Consider the following 17,463-nt stretch of genomic DNA (forward strand, 5'->3'; position numbering starts at 1 on the left):
ATTATTTCCTATAAATTCTTCCATTTAAATTCTTCTACCTAATCATATTTAACATATTACCTTTTGAGGCCTACATCATTTGGACATAATTGGAATGATTATCCATTCACTCCCCCCATTTGGAAATTTTCGCCCCCAGTTTTTAGAATTTTTAGTCAATAATTTTTGTAAATTTTATGCATATTCTAATTTAATGCAAATATGTGATTAATTTGAATTATTTCCTATAAATTCTTCCATTTAAATTCTTCTACCTAATCATATTTAACATATTACCTTTTGAGGCCTACATCGTTTGGACATAATTGGAATGATTATCCATTCACTCTGAAAATTCTATTACAAAATCCTTCCTAATTTAAATTGTTTTCCATAAATTATTTCATGTATATATTCTTCCCTAACCACATTTGGCATGTTGACTTTTGAGGGCTAAATCACTAGAATATAGTTGGTAAGATTGCTCATTAATCTTGAAGATTTTGCTATAAAATGTCTTCCTATTTATAAATTATTTTATGAAGATTCTCCTCCTAATTACATTAAACACATTAACTTTTTAGTCTTTGAATCATTGGGATAGAATTGGTAAGATGGGATAGAATTGTGAGAGAAATCGCTTAAAAAGTGCAAGAAATAATATAAGAATCGGAAAAAAAATAGAAAAATGATATTTTTCGATATATCGCGATATATCGGGAGAAATGGCTAGATATCGCCGATATCATTTCGCCCCCTGGTTTCGGTTCGCCAGGGGGATGAATTGATATTTCGCCGAAATTCGGCGAAATTAAGTTCCTTGGATGTTGGCACTTGGCAAATTTTAATTGTTTCCTAGAAATTCTTCCATGTAGATTTTCCTACAAAATCCCTTAATACCTCGGATTATTTCATAAATTCTTCCATGCATATTGTTGAAATCTTGTTGAGGATTATTAATATATATATATATATATATAGCAGGGTCACGATACGGTTTAGGCTCGATTCGCGTCGCACAGGGTTTGATCCTTAACCCCAAATTAATATTGTATAGGCCCTTACTATATATAAACGATATAATCAACTCCTCTCAACCCAATGTGTGGGACAAAATAAAAACCATAGGATAAAAGACTCGATTAAAACATATATTTATATAAAAATATAAAATAATATTAATTAAATTTTAAATATATTTACAATACATATTCTCCTTCTTAACCATATTTGGCACGTTGCCTTTTGAGGCCTAAATTATTGGGATAGGGTTGGTAAGATTACCACGAAGATTCCACTACAAAATCCCTTCTTAACTTGAATTATTTCTAGAAATCCTTTCATTTGTTATCCTCCCTAGCTACATTTGGCATTTTGCCTAACTTGCCTTTTGATGCCTAAGTCATTGTGGCAGAATTGGTAAGATTGTGGGTTGACCTTAAAGATTCTGAAAAAGGCTCCCTTTGTATTTCCAATTATGCAGAGGATTTTCGAGATCATCGCTTAATTTATTGTGATAAAACGAATAATCATCAAAATTTTGCCTATTTATTGGCAATATATTGTCGACATATTGTCTTTCTCTTTTCGGTCTTGATATAATATTGCTAAATAAATTTATTTGAAATCCTAAATAATATTTGTAAGAATTCTTTTACATGGAGACCCCTTTTGTCTTCTTTGGAAACATGATGCACCCTCTCCAAAGTCCAAAACCTTACAAAACGCCCTTCACGCCTTTAGTGAAGGTATTTAGTTAACTGATTAAACTCAACTTAATTTTTTTTTTTGTTATAAAATAAAGAAAATATATTGAATACAAAGAAGAAAGACAAGATGAGTTCAATTATTCTATTGAGTTAATTATTATATATTTATAATGGAACTAACATCTGCTCTGATATGGTAATATCAGAGTTTACAAAAAAATACAATATATGATTCTCACACACAATAAAATAATCTTGATATGGAAGGAGAAATTGTCGCCCAAGATAGAAGGTGCATAGAATGGAAATATTGTCCGCCAACATTGTGTATGAGATGGTTGTAATCTTCAATAATATGAGAATGTGCATCACCAAGATTGCATCCTAAAGTAGTTGAAATCTTCAATTGAAATTACAATATCTTTAAGGGTAATAGACATCTATAAATAAATATTATTTATAACGCTCCCCCTTGAATGTCCATCAATGGATAATGTACCTCATTAAAACCTTACTAAAAAAAAAACCCTGTGGGAAAAAATCTTAGTGAAGGAAAAAAGAGTATATATATTTAAATAATACGTATTGGTAATTACCTCATTAAAAATCTTACTAAGAAAATCCAATGGGACAAAACTTTTGTGAAGGAAAAAAGAGTGCAAGCACGAATTTTACTCCCCCGATGATAACATCATTGAGTATCTTTGAATACGCACATTGCAATGTCATAAACCAACTTCTCAAAATTTGAAGTAGGTAATGCCTCAATAAATAAACCTGTCAAGTTATCACTTGAACAAATTCAATGAACATAAATTTCTTCATTTTGTTAAAGATCATGAGTAAAGAAGAATTTCATGAGTAAAATATGTTTTGTTCTATTTCCTTTAATGTATCCTACTTTCAATTGAGCTATGCATGTAGCATTATCTTCGTATAATATTGTTGAAACCCCTTTTTTAGTAGAAGACTGCATGCTTCCTTCACTTGTGAATAAATAACCTGTTTGAAATCTAGTTTTATGCAAATCAGATAAATATCCTGCATTTGCAAAACTAGTTAGTTGATGTCCACATTTATAAAATAACATCATGTCAATAATTCTTTGAAGATACTGAAATATATGTTTAATAATATTTTAGTGTCTTCGCATTGGATAAGAGATAAATCTTGCTAATACACTTATAGAAAATACTACATTCAATTGTGTACTATTAGCAAGATACATTGATGCCCCAATTGTACTTAGATATGGTACTTCAAGACCAAATTTTCATAAACTGTTAAACTAATAAAATATCTGAAGGTGACTGCATCCACCACAAGAAAACATGTTTCCATATAATCAATGCTAGGCCTTGCGAAAATTTTTGTGCTATAATTCATGTTTTATATATCACAAGTAAAATCAAAGTAAAACACCAAACAAGCTTGGACTGATAACTTACCTTGGTCTACAACTATAGGGTCGGAGTAGAACCCACAAACAAGGCATCTGAATACAGCTTCCTTGATTTCAGGTATTATCAAACTACAATTGATGATCATACCTTTCACAAAAACCATCTTCTCGATGTCTGGTCATATGAAATCCAAAAGCATTAGAAGTCTTAATATGATATACAATTAACTTTCTCAGCGCTAATAAAATTAAAAATAAGAAAGAGAAGCTGATCAGATGGGTTAAGATTCCTTATGGAAACGGACATTTAGAGGTTGAAAATTCGAGCTTGGATGTGCTACTCGAACAGAGGTTTGATGCGGCTAACCAAATTCATGAGAACAATATCGAAGATTGCCAACACCTCGAGTGGGTAACGAACCATCTTGGTGTAGAGGTCGGAATCGTAGTCATAGACATCCTGAGCATCGACATCGAGTGATTCCCCTTCCACATCAAGAATGTGATGAATTGCCCCCATGTATTTCCCCTCGGTGTGAGATGGGTGGTCTATGAAGTGTCTCAGGAACCGGAGAATGGCAGCATTAACATCCTCTACGCTGATGTTGGTTCCCCAAACAAACATTGGAGGGCCTACTTCACGCATCGTCAGCTTGTCCGTAGATGTGGGAGTAGCGATTGGGATAACCCTAGAGCCGTTCCTCCTAGACCTCCTACTCTGAGTACTTGATGGGGTTGGAGGTTGCATCCATGGCACCAAATCGAGAGGGAAGTGGAGAAGTTGATCTCCTCTTGGGAAATAAGCACACGCCCCAAACCAGAATTGACTAAGAATTACCATGTGCTTGGCCCAACCAAATAAAGGCTTAGACTCAAATCTCAAATAAATAGACGAACTTTTGTCTTGCTTAATTAGTACAACTTTTTTGCAGTTTTACCGGTCATGTCTCAAATTTCTGGAGTGATGTATTGTGAAGCCTGGACCACAAGCAGAGAGGTTCTGGGAGGTATTAACAGGCCTTATTGATGACAGTGAAGGTGGCTGTTATCAAAAGGGTGGCTGTTATCAAAAGGGATGAATCAATCCCCACATCTCCAAGAATACTTATCCCAATTTCCATTCCCACCTCCAATTAAGTTTCCCCTCCAGCGGAAATGAAGCTATCAAGTTAGTGTACACGAATTAAACTTTTGAAAAGTTGGTCATGGGACAAAACAGTTCATTTGATACTGTTTCCATGATATCCATTTTGGAGGCCAACAAGTTATCCGGCTCTACATTTCATATCAGTTTGCCTGCCCAGAAACCTCCAAATTCATGAGGTCCCAAGCACAGTTCCTATTTGATTGAAAATGACTTTGGCCAACCCATTCAATTGCTCTAACTCAACCAGCAATTGAGATGTGGCTCTTAGTTTTTTTTAATATCCAGGCCTTTACCCAAAAGTCTAGCTACTTTGATTATAATTAAAATTTAAAAGAACAAATAATATCTACTATAAAAAGAAATAAGCACGACAACAATAATCTATTTCTTGTACAATACTTACAAGAAAAAGATTGACATACAAACTTAACTAAATTACAAATTGAACATCTAGGTTAAGATGTGTACAACAAAAAAATGAATATTGTAAGAACACAACACAATTAGTAGTTAATTCAGTTTATCATTCTTTACAAACACCCTGATTCAATCAACTTAACGAGACCTTTCGCGATGATCAAATTTAACTTAATCTCCTCATTCTTTGCTAAGGCTTCAATAAGCCATGTAGGAACCAAACACTTCTCTTCCAAGTAAAGCTTCTTTTGAATTCTTGGGGATATAAGAACTCCTAGACCTTCAATATTGTTGTTCTCATCCTTATCTTTCTACACAAAAATAAAGCAAATAATACAAAATTAAAACATTTTTAATTGCACTCATTAAACAAATAAAATCTCATTAATCCTTAATTAAGTACTTGAATGAAGAATTCCTACTTGTGCATGCAAATACTTCACGTATTTGAAAGCAGCTTGGAGCATCTCAGCAGCGTTAAGCTTATCTCCAACTGGAATAAGCTTTGCAAGGCCTTGAGTCTTCTCAGCGATCTTCCTCCGCCTCTGTAGAGCTGCAACACTCTGTAAGATTTCAAGCTCGCATCGCATCAGCCACATTGACAATTTCAGAAAGTATTCCATTAACTAACTTACAATTGATGCCTTCAGGAAGATGATCATGGAGGAAGCCTTTCTGACTACATTAAAGCTCAATAGTACTTCAATCGAACATGTTGCAGAAGCTCAGAGTCTATGATCAAACCATTCATGATAATGGTAAAATTCTCAAAGATTTTCACGTCTCCAAATTCCAAAGCTGTTGATGCTAGTCTAATCCCATCAACAACATCTGAGCCAGCTTCTTTAGAGACGTCATTATCAAATTGTTCTCCAGCTGCTGACCCAGTTACCATGAGAAAACTGAACTTAAGTATATGGGATGCGGTGGAAAGTTGGATGCTAAATAATACTTCTTCTTCTTTTTCGGGTTTTAAAAACAAATCAAGGGTTTTGATTTAATTTACCTGAAACATACCAATAACTATTTCCTTCTGGGCTTCATTATATACAGATGGCTCAATAGAAACACCAACGCTATCTCCCTAGTTACATGCACAAAACCTGGACATAACAAGTTGTAACAACCTGTTCGGTTATACATGTCTGCCTGCAAAAAGAATCTTGTGAGTTCTAAATGGGAACGAGCCGAGGAATTATGAATACGAAGCTTGAACAACACTTACTGTCCAGAATGTAAATAGTCTAGTCTGATAATCACCTAAAAGAGAAGGATAAACCTGAGAAATTAGTTGCAGGTTAAATTGAGCATCAAACTATCTCTCAAAAAAAAAAAATAATAAAAAAAATGTAATACTCGGGTAGAGAACCAAGTTTCAAAATGTAAATAATACACAACAACAACCAAAGCCTTATCCCAACTCCTTCAGGTCAGCAATAGAGAGGGGGTATAGGCCTCTTCAAGGAGAAAGAAGAGCTTTAGGATCAAGGCTCCTTCCAAGCCCGAACACATATCTGAGACGATCAGGAAGGCCTACATTCGGAAGTATTTGAATAGTAAGCCTTTCAGTTATTTAATGATTCCCTTCAACACTCAGGCTTATAGGGATGGGCAGAATGATGTGTGGAAGGCCATTCTGACGGTTGAAATCAGCCTTTGACACTAGCCCTTTCCAGAAAGTTTGCCATCCAGAAGTGTTCGATTCTCTAAAGCAGCCTCTTCCTGACTGGGCTCGATCAGTGAAAGATCCTCCAACAGCAGACCCCAATATAGAGTTTTACCTCAGTGATTCTCCTCCTGTTTTACTTTGGGAAAAATATTTTTAAGTACCAGCAGATCAACATACAAGAAAGTGGCTCATGATCAAAACAGACGATCGAAGATAGATAGTGCAAACAAGTGTCCATCTCGTATTAACCGCATTTTTTACTGCCCTCATCACAACTAAGTGTGGATGTGGGTTCATCCAAGAAAATAACAGATGGGTTAATGGCAACAAGCTCCACAGCTAGCTATTGTAAGACGCTAGCTAGCTTACGTTGCTCAGTTGATATATATATAGACCAGTACGTAACATGTGGCATGCCTACAAGAGAATACTCAATAATAATCTCAAGGACTAGCTACTTCATCTACAAATTCCTGCATGCCAATTAGCATTTACCAGTTCTAGCTAATATTAGGTTTCCACAAATTAAGAAGCTAGGGATCAAGAAAGAAACGTTCAAATTCACTCTAAAGCTAGCTAGCTAGGTTACATACAGATCTTCTTTTAGAATCAATTTCTGGTGAGAGTCGTGCTCACAGTAACCAGATCTATACCCTTGCAAATGTTGCTTGAACCTTTGGATATTATCCCCCAATTCTAATGTCTCCTTTAATATATAGTACCTCCACTTTTTCTTCCAACGAGAACATCCATGAGAGTCGTCTTTCCAGATCCACCAACACCCATCATATCAATGCTGTAAGAATACCTGCAGGCCGGCCTAAATGAACTTGTGATGTCATGCATGAAGAAGAAGTTGTAGCTTTTTCTGCATGCATGATACCCAGCCTTTCTCGCATTGCCTCCTAAGACCATACAACAAACTAATTATTAGTGTCATTTAATCAGATTTACCTACAAAAAGGTTAATTAATTCAGTATAAACAGAATGCAACAACTTGATTACCACTAGAATGTCAATGTAGTAGTACTGAAGATCTTCAAGTGTTACTGCTAGGGCCGGATTTGAAAGTAGGTAATGACATCTTAATTTCCTGTGAAACAATATGTATGAGAAGTAGGGAATAAAGCTCGATCATCATTGAAATTACAAGGAAAGAAAGAAAAAAACATTACATGGACATTTAATGCTTTAAAGCACAGTACTGATTTTCACTCTCAACATAGAATTTACAGTTCTGTTACCTTTTTGAGGTTGTCTGTTGCCTATATGGTTGGCAGCATCAATGATAATATATATCATCTGCATCACAATCAGTGGCTCAGTGCAATCTTCACTTTCTTTTATTTGGCTGAGCCTTTCATACAAAATAATACCATGAGATGATCCAATAGCTAAAGATAAGTTAATATCATGAGGGCATTTAATTTCCTTCTTTTCATTGAGGATATAAAAAAGTTAAAAACAAGGATTAGAAAACAAAAGAAGCAAGACATCATAATTAGTTTTATTTTTTAAATTTGTAAAATATTAAATCTATCTTTCATGTAAAAATAATAAAAAAAATTATTTACAATTATTATACCCCACAAATTGTACAGATTTGGGTGGGAATTGGGAAAGATATTTATCAGTCATATGATCATACGAACGTCATGCTGAGTTGTTTCACAATGATTCTTCGAAAGTACAGACCGTCACTTGCTTTGAATGGTCCCTCCAGAAACCAAATTTTCAAGTTTCAACTACAATCTGTCTTGAGAAACGAAGTCAAAACCAAAATGGCCAAATGCAAGCTCCCAGAACTTACAATATTTTAATGGTGACAGAAATGATATCCAATGAATATTTCTTTCTGTAATAGTGTTCATTGAATTGGATTTTGGGGTTTCTTTGAATGGGGAAGTTGCGTGCTACATATCCACGATTTTGCTGTCAATACTCATCCTCAGTTTTGCCCTCTTCTTCTTCTTCTTCAGCTATCGAAACCCATCCGATTCTCTTCAAAACATGGCAGAAGAACTGCCCAAATCCATTTTTGATTTCACCATCAAGTGATCAAGGTACATGGTTTTTCTCTTGCTATTTTATCTTCGGATTCATCTTTTCCCCTTTTGTTTTATTGGGTTTTCTCATTTTCCTCTGATTTGAAGGCCCTATTGTCTGATTTGTTCAATTGAGGTTTCACTATTTCTTTTCTGTTTTACAATCTGAGGTCTGTTTATACTGAGATGGGTTTAGTGGTTTTCTGCTGAATCATGTTTTTCTATCATGATGTCTTTCTCCTTGGTCGTTTATAATTGGTAAATGAATTGCAACAGGATATCAATGGAAATGTTGTTGACTTGAGCTTTTACAGTGGAAAGGTTCTTATGATCGTCAATATTGCCTCAAAATGGTATTTTGTTTATCTAACAACCGCTTGATTTAGCAATCATGAAATATCTAACTTGTTCTCCTCAGGAAAGTTTTTATATTCTAGTATTTTCTTAATTGTATATTGGTGAATGCTATATGCTCGCTAAATTGTTAGGATTTAATTATCTCATTGTTGTGGGGAACTAAAATCCCGAGTCCCCCCCTCGGGAGAGATACACCCCCCTCGGGCTGGTGCATCTCTTCCTTCATAAAAGGTCCCGAGTGCCTCACTCGGGAGAGATACATCCCCTTGGCCTGACTCATCTCTTCCGTGAAAAAAGGTCCCGAGTGCCTCACTCGGGAGAGATACTGATATGTAGAAAATATGATCGAACCGGGTTCATACCTGGTTCAACCCTCGACCCTGGTGGAGACAGAGGGAATCGACTCGCTCCCGAGCGAGCCGGATCCAAAAGATGGGTTGCTGAGGAAGAAAACTTATTCAGCTACAAGCACGCCCTAATTCAACTTATGAATTAGGTTAATTACCCTAATGATGGCAGACTCAAATTGACGGCTGCGGCTAATCATTATCGAAGGGATAATCATCGCATAACCTAAAGGTTATCTCAGGAGTCCTCTACTAGTCCAAATTAGTAGAAGTCTATCGCTCAACGGATCTAACTGTTAAGATCCAACGACTACCCGAAGAAGGCTCAAGTGCATCCAACGAAGGAGATTCGAAGGTACACTCTATATAAACCTCACTGCCATACGAGGTGAGGGACGGAGATGGAGACTCAGACTCAGACTCAGATTCAGATACATACTGGTAGACGTAAACTATCAGAGGCTTACGATCTAGATCACCTTTCCCAGTTCTTTATTCCTTAGCTCTGTGCTTCTAGCAGAGCCGTTTGTGATTAAGTTCATCAACTGACTTAGCCTTAGGAGGTGGACTCCCGACCCCCGCGGTCGGGCCACATCTGACGCTTTCGTTTTGCAGGTCATCACGAGGAGATCTAAGGGCTGAGCAGATTTTGGACGCATCATTTGGCGCCGTCTGTGGGAAAGACTTGTAAAGCCATGGTGATTAAATCGGCAGCAGCCGCTGCACAGCGCGATTCCGGTGTTCAGATCCCTGGAGTGAATAATCCAGATGTTCCCCAGGGAAGCCAAAATCCTATCGAAGTAGATGGTGGTTAGGGAGGACGTAATCCTCCTGATACATTCCAAGATCAATTGAATCAAGTAAAGATTCAACTCTTGGAGGTGAGCCAAGCACTCCGCATGCTCACTAGACGAGTGGTGTTACCGCAAGAGCTTGACCATCGCGATCCAGGGAGGCGCGCGTTACCACGTGATCAACCACGTGATCAAAGATTGGCTGAAGACCGGAATATCGGTCAGAACTTTCGTGAAGGTGACCGAGGACCTAGGAGAATTGACGATCAACCTAGGCGGGACGATCGGTTCGACGGGACCGCGAGGAAAGTACAACCGATTCAAATACAAGGTTGGACACAGGGGTGAGAACTCACTCACCAACTGTCAGAAGAACCGGTCCCGATGATCGAGCAGTTCGCGACGAGCGGAATGTTCGGGAAGGACGGGCTGTTCGTGATGATCGAATAGCACGTGATGATCGTGTTAATCGAGGTCGTGATCATATCGCTGAAGATCACCCGATCCAGATTGGTCGGGGAATTGGCCAACATCAATAAGAAGTTAGGGCGGTTGGCTAAAGGCGGGATGGCGAGGATATTTACTCGGTCATTCGGAAGAACCCCCTTTGCCGAGCCAATTGCGGGATATCGGTTTCCCCATAACTTTCGTTTGCCTACCTTTTCTACATTCGATGGCTCCGGAGATCCAACGGCCCACATTGGCTATTATCAGCGAGACCATGGCAGATTTCGAGTAATTCGACGAAATTTTATGCGGGGTTTTTGGTTCATCTTTAACCGGAGCAACACAAAAGTGGTTTTCGAACCTCCCCTACGGAAGGATCGTAAACTTTGATGAATTGGCGCGCAAATTCATAGGGCGATTCCAGAGTGGAATACAAGTCAAGAAAATGGAAGAAACCTTGTTTCTTGTTAGACAAGGAAAGAGCGAATCAATCGAGAGAGTTTCGAAAAGATTCAACAAAGTAACGATGGAGATAAAAAATTTGGATGAGCAAGTAGCCAAAATTGCTCTATTCACTTGGACTCACTAACCGGAAACTCCTGGAGTTATTACTACAGGATATGCCTACAACTTATCTTGAGTTGGTACGAGAGATGCTGAGAAGCGAGGCTGAAGTCATGGAGATATTAGATGCGCGCCAAGGAGATAACAAAGTCTCCAATAAGGAACAGAAGGCTCCTGAGCTAGAAGCAGAAGCCAAAGAAAAATGTCCGTGATCGGGTTGGAAAATCTCAGGCTTGGCGCCAGAGGTCTCCCGGTAAAAGTGAATATACTCCATTGAATGTTCCTCGGGCTGATATTCTAAATATCATCAAAAGGAAAAATATTTTGAAGTGGCCACCTAAAATTCTTTTGAAACACTGGGGAGCAGCGGGATCGAGAAAAGTATTGCCGATTCCACAAGGACTATGGTCATTATACAAATGATTGTCGTCATCGAAAGCAGATATTGAGAGATTAATATCTCAGGGACACTTGTCCAATTTTGTTAGCAGAAGGAGGGAGGAGCCACGTGAGCCACGCGCGGCTGCTCCTAAAAGGGATCGTTCGGCTAGTTCATAACGATCAAGGGAGGCTCCGAAGTCTAAGAAGGGCAAGGAGGTGACTGAAGCTACTCGGTCACCTTCCTTACCATTTTCGGAGGACCAGAGCCCGAATCACTCCGCGAGTTTGAAGACAAAATCCAAATTTGTCGGAACCGGAGAGACGCAGAAGCGAAAGAAGCTGAATGGTGAAGATTCTATCACCTTTGGCGAGGAGGATGAAAGAGGCGTTTGTTTACCTCATGATGACGCCATAGTCATCAAGGTAGAGATTGCACGTCGGGAAGTGCATAGAGTTTTGGTTGATACGGGTCTGCGGTGACCTAATTTCTTATGAAGTGTATCAAAAAGCTGAAGGTGGATGAGGACTTGATGGAGCCTTCATCCACGCATCTATATGGTTTTGCAGGGTCGTCTGCGGTGGCGGAAGGATCTGTCCAGTTGGACTTATCTATTGGAAGTTTTCCTAAGGAAACAACCGTCCGAATCAATTTTTTGGTGATTCGGGAGCTGCCAGCCTACAATGTTATCCTCGGGCGACCATCTTTATCCAAGATAGGTGCTATTGTTTCGACAAAACACCTAAAGATAAAATTCCCGAATGATATGGGAATTGGTCAAGTTTCCTCTGACCAGAGGATCTCTCGGCAATGTTACGTTGCCTATTTAAAAGACAAGGAGGGCCCGAGGAAGGTGATTGCCCTACCTATAGAAGTTCGAAACGATCGGGAAGAAGCAGAAATGCAAAGGCCCGAACCAGTGGAGAAGCTGGAGCAAATCCAGCTGTGTACCGAGGATAAGAAGAAGATTACTTATATCGGGTCTGAGCAACTGGAGGAATTCAAAGATGAGTTGAAGTTATTTCTTCAACAGAATAAAGACATATTTGCATGATCTGCTGAAGACATGCCAAGAATCGATCGGGCTGTCGCAGAGCATAAACTCTGGATAGATCCGAAGGTGAAACCAGTGATACAGAAAAGGAGAAATTTCTCCATTGAAAAGTATGAAGCCGTTCGGGGCGAAGTTGAAAAATTGAAGAATTCTGGTTTCATAGAACCAATTGAATGCCCAACTTGGTTAGCTAACGTGGTAATGGTAAAAAAGGCGAATGGGAAGTGGAGAATGTGTACAGATTACACAGATCTCAACAAAGCTTGCCCTAAAGATTGCTATCCGTTGCCTCGGATTGACCTCTTGATAGATGCGACTGCAGGATATGAAACTCTAAGTTTCATGGATGCCTACTCAAGGTATAATCAGATCCTTATGAATAAGGAAGATGAGAAGTTTATGGCTTTCATGACTGATCGTGAAAGCTACTACTATAAAGTCATGCCATTTGGCCTGAAGAACGCAGGAGCTACATATCAGAGGGCCGTCAACAAGATTTTTAAAGATCGATAGGAAAGAATGTTGAAGCTTATGTTGACGACATGCTAGTGAAGAGCTTTACAAAAGCAAATCATATTGCAGATTTGGTCGAGGTATTCTCGATCTTTGCGAAAATATCAAATGAAGCTGAATCCGAGAAAAGTGCGCCTTTGGAGTTTCCTCGGGCAAATTTTTGGGCTTCATGGTGTCACAGAGAGGTATTGAGGCTAATCCTGCCAAAATACAGGCTCTGATTGATATGGAGGCTCCCAAAACTGTTCGTGATGTGCAATGTTTAACAGGGAGAGTTGCCACTTTGAATCGATTCATCTCCAAGTCTGGAGAAAAGTGTTTGCCATTCTTCAAGGCACTCAAAGATTTGAGGGGCAACAAGGAGGCAAAATGGACCGAAGAATGCCGAGAAAGCTTTCGAGGAGTTAAAAGAAGCACTCGGACAACCGCCGATCTTGTCCCGACCAGAGAAGGGGGAAATATTACAGCTATATCTAGCGACGTCCCTTTCAATGTCGGTGCAGTACTTGTTCGTGAGAAAGATAAAAAACAGTGGCCGATTTACTATGTGAGCCACGTATTGCTAGATGCGGAGACACGATATTCGCAGATTGAGAAGCGAGCTCGGCTCTCATGATGGCCGCCGGGAAGCTAAGGCCATACTTTCGAGCTCATCCAATTGAGGTATTTACAAATTTTCCTCTCGGTAAAGTTCTTAATAAACCTGATTTATACGGAAGGATGGTGTCCTAGTCGGTTGAACTCGGCGAGTTCCAAGTGAGCTTTAAGCCCCGAGAACCGCAATCAAGGCTCGGGCGTTAGCCGATTTTGTAGTAGAAACTACTGCACCGAGTGGAGTCCACCATTGAGGATCCCATTATACCAACCACTTGGGAGGTATATGCGGATGGTTCGAGTAATAAAGATGGAGCGAGGAGCTGGAATTCTATTGAAAAGTCCAGCAGGATTTATTATTCGATATGCTTTGAGATTTGCATTCGGAGCAAGTAATAACGAAGCAGAATATGAGGCTCTGATAGCTGGACTTCGGTTGTCAAAAGCATTGTCTATCGCAGATGTTACTATTTATAGTGACTCTCAACTTATAGTCAACCAAGTCCGGGGGGAGTATGGTATTAAAGAACCACGCTTGCAGAAATATCAAGAGATAGTGCGGGCATTTCAAAACCAATTTCGAATTTGAAGATATCTCGATTTCGAGGACTGAAAATTCAGTGGCGAGATGAGCTATCCCGACTAGCCAATGCCAAAGAAAAAAATCTAGACCCTTCGGTCTATATCGAAGAGATAACATTTCCAAGTTATCATGAGAAAGAAATTTCTTATATTGAAGCGGAGCGTTCTTTGGATGGATCCGATAATTGAGTATCTGAGAGATGACAAATTACCTGAGGATCCGAAAGAGGCAAGGTTGATCAAGATACGATCGACGAGATTTGTCATTCAGAATGGGAGACTATACAAAAGATCTTATTCTGGACCCCTTATGAGATGTATAGGCCCCGAAGGAGCAAAGTCGACTTTGGTTGAGGTTCATGAAGGAATTTGTGGGGCTCACATGGGTGGACGAGCCCTGGCCCACAAAATTCTAAGACTTGGGTTATATTGGCCTAAGATCCAAAAGGCTGCTATGGAGTATGTTCGTCGATGTGGCAACTGTCTAATTCATGCTAAAGTATCGAAGCGCCCGGCAGAAACCATGACTTCAATCTAGATCCCATTCCCTTTGCGATGTGGGGAATTGATATCATGGGCAAATTCACCAAGGCGTCAGGCGGACGGGAATATCTGATAGTAGCAATTGATTACTTCACGAAATGGGTTGAAGCCAGTGCACTGGCAGCAATTACTAAGAAAAAAGTGGAGAAATTTGTGCTTGAGTCAATCATATATCGCTTTGGGATTCCAAAGATTATTGTCACTGACCATGGTACTCAGTTCGACTGTCCGCAATTTGAGCAATTTTGCGGAACATATATGATCGAGCATCGTATGTCCTCAGCGGCATATCCCCCGAGCAATGGACAAGTAGAGGTTACTAACGAACGCTCTTGGAAGGAATAAAGAGAAGACTCGAAGGCGACAAGGCTTCTTGGGTCGAAGAACTTCATAACGTCTTTGTGGGCCTATAGAACTACGGTTCGAACACCCACAGGAGAAACTCCATTCAGGTTAGCATATGGATCCGAAGCATTGGCACCAGTGGAGATAATGGCGGGGACATTACGGGATCGAGAGTTTGAGGAAAAAGCAAACGAGCAAGGACTGCTCGATAGTCTTGATCTGTTGGACGAAGTTAGGGCAAAGGCAATAGCACGAACTCAACATTATCAAAGAAGGATAACGTCTCATTATAATACTCGAGTGAAGAATCGTTGGTATTTAGCCGGAGATTTGGTGTTGAGAAACACCTTAGCTTCCGCGTCACCAAAGAAAATTGGACCCTTCCTGGGAAGGACCTTATATGGTTGTAAAACCAGTTGGTTCAGGAGCTTACAAGCTGAAGAACATCAACACCCAGAAAGAGTTGGATCGTTCGTGGAATGCCAGGCATCTCAAAAATTTTTATCCTTGATGATGATTTCAATTTTGTTCGTGATGTAAACATTTTCAACTCAATCAATGCAATTTTTGGCTTTCAACAAATTATCTTTTGATTGGGGGGCATCATACACCACATTCAAGAACAAGATTCAACTATAAGGCATCGGATGAAAATCCGTGTGGGTCCTTCAACACTTATGGAATTTTTTCTGAATCTCTTAAGTCGAGGCATCGGATGAAAATCCGAGTGAGTTCCTTCTGCAAGGCGTCGGTTTGAAACCCGAGTAAGTTCCTTCAAGACTTATTGAATTTTCGAATTATCCTTAAGTAAAGGCATCAGTTTAAAACCCGAGTGAGTTCCTTCTCAGGCTTATTGTATTTCTCCGGAAATCTTTAAGTAAAGGCATCGGTTTAAAACCCGAGTGAGTTCCTTCTCAAACTTATTGTATTTCTCCGGAAACCCTTAAGTAAAGGCATCGGTTTAAAACCCGAGTGAGTTCCTTCTCAGGCTTATTGTATTTCTCCGGAAATCTTTAAGTAAAGGCATTGTTCTAAACAACTAAGACATAGTGCAACAACGATTCAAGTGGCTAGCAAAGTTCAAGATGAAGTTAATTTCTTATTTCTTCAAAAGACCAGAAGAGGCCGGTCTCAACATCAAACATAAGATTACAAGAGCTGGATACAATCTTCGGTCAAAAAAGAAAGTCATCATCGATGATCATTAAGAAGTCATACAAGATCGGCACAACTTTGCTAAGACAAACACATGAGTCAATCATTGGTATGGATTCAAGGAGAAGAAGAGGAGAAATGAGGATTACAAAAAACATTTCAGTATTTATAAAATCCTCCGCAATTTCATACTCTTTGTCTAGCTTGTCCAGGAGAAGTATGGTCTTCGACCAAACTTGCATTCAAGGTGAGCTCGTCATAATTGAATCCTTCCAAGGGAGAATAAATAAGAGAATCTTCCAGATAATGCATAATATCTGGATCAGAAGGCGGATGATCAATCTTATTTTTGGTCCAGTCAGGAGGAGGAAGGCCCAGTTTGGTAAATACTTCAGGATGGCAAACAACATTGTAGGGAGTTGTATCAAAATGAGGATCCTTCCTTAATATTGATTCCCATACTTCGTTCTCACCATCCCGGTACGCCTGCAAGTTATAAGTTCAGCATATCAACAAAGGGCTTACTGTGTAAATACTTGAAGACACAGGCTCTGCGAACATCAGTTGGAAGGGATTCGGGCAAAGGAACGACAGCTTGCCTTTGGGGTAACGTTTCAGATCCTTTGGCTCCTGACTTTTCAACTCCTCGCTCTCAGTGCCGAATCTTCTCCCTGGCATCATCCAAGTCTGACCGAAGACGATCGATGACCGAATTCTTTTCTCCTGCAAACTCCCAAGCTAGTTTCCTAAGGCGAGCAATCTCAGCATCTTTAGCTTCAGAGATTTCTCGAAGCCTGGAAACTTCATTGCTCAACCTATTGAGCCTAGAGGCTGCTTCCATTTGGTTGTGGAAGTTACCAGTAAGACTCCTGCAAACAACTTCCGAGTTAAAAAGGAGCAGAAGAGTAATATTCAGAATCAAAAGATAATGAAGAAAGACTTACATCACCAATGACTTCCTAAAGACTTAATCTGGAAGTTTGGAAAGAACTGCGCTCTCAGAAGTCATTCGAGCAGCAGTGCACCATTCCAACGCTCTATCAAACTCGTTTGACACTAATTCGGGCGAAGGATGAGAAGGATGAGCTACACCAAGAGAAGGATGAGCTGCATCACTTGTCACTCGACGGCGCTTCCTGGTGGCAAAATCCTCCAACTCCAAAGGAGAGGAGGAGGATGCCAAACAAGCACTGGAATTGGAAATAGGAGCAGCACCTGCTGGGACCACACCTTCATTAGACGCCAACATAGTTGCCTCAGATGCCCGAAGAGTCTCCTTCGGGGGTGCACGAACGGTCTCTGCAGCAGGGGCGTCAGCAGCACCATCAACAACGGAGTGTTCAAGATCTTCCTGGGAAAGACGAGCGATCACTTCGGGCAGAAAAGGCGTAGGGACGGCATCAATAGAAACTGTGGGAAT

The 17,463-nt window shown here is 39.7% G+C and overlaps 1 protein-coding gene across 1 annotated transcript; it reads right to left on the bottom strand.

Annotated features, from left to right (window-relative positions):
* Positions 1–4,767: 4,767 nt before the first annotated feature.
* Positions 4,768–5,277, bottom strand: LOC149008471 (transcription factor bHLH53-like). The gene is made up of 2 exons (XM_089167241.1): positions 5,077–5,277; positions 4,768–4,965 (listed from the first exon to the last, which is right to left on the bottom strand). Exons 1-2 carry the CDS (start codon positions 5,275–5,277, stop codon positions 4,768–4,770), a joined length of 399 nt encoding a protein of 132 aa, XP_089023367.1.
* Positions 5,278–17,463: the final 12,186 nt, after the last annotated feature.

The sequence above is a fragment of the Hakea prostrata genome, chromosome 8, assembly GCF_041222555.1.
Source record: "Hakea prostrata isolate BN-2017 chromosome 8, UWA_Hpros_2, whole genome shotgun sequence".
Classification (NCBI taxonomy): Eukaryota; Viridiplantae; Streptophyta; class Magnoliopsida; order Proteales; family Proteaceae; genus Hakea; species Hakea prostrata.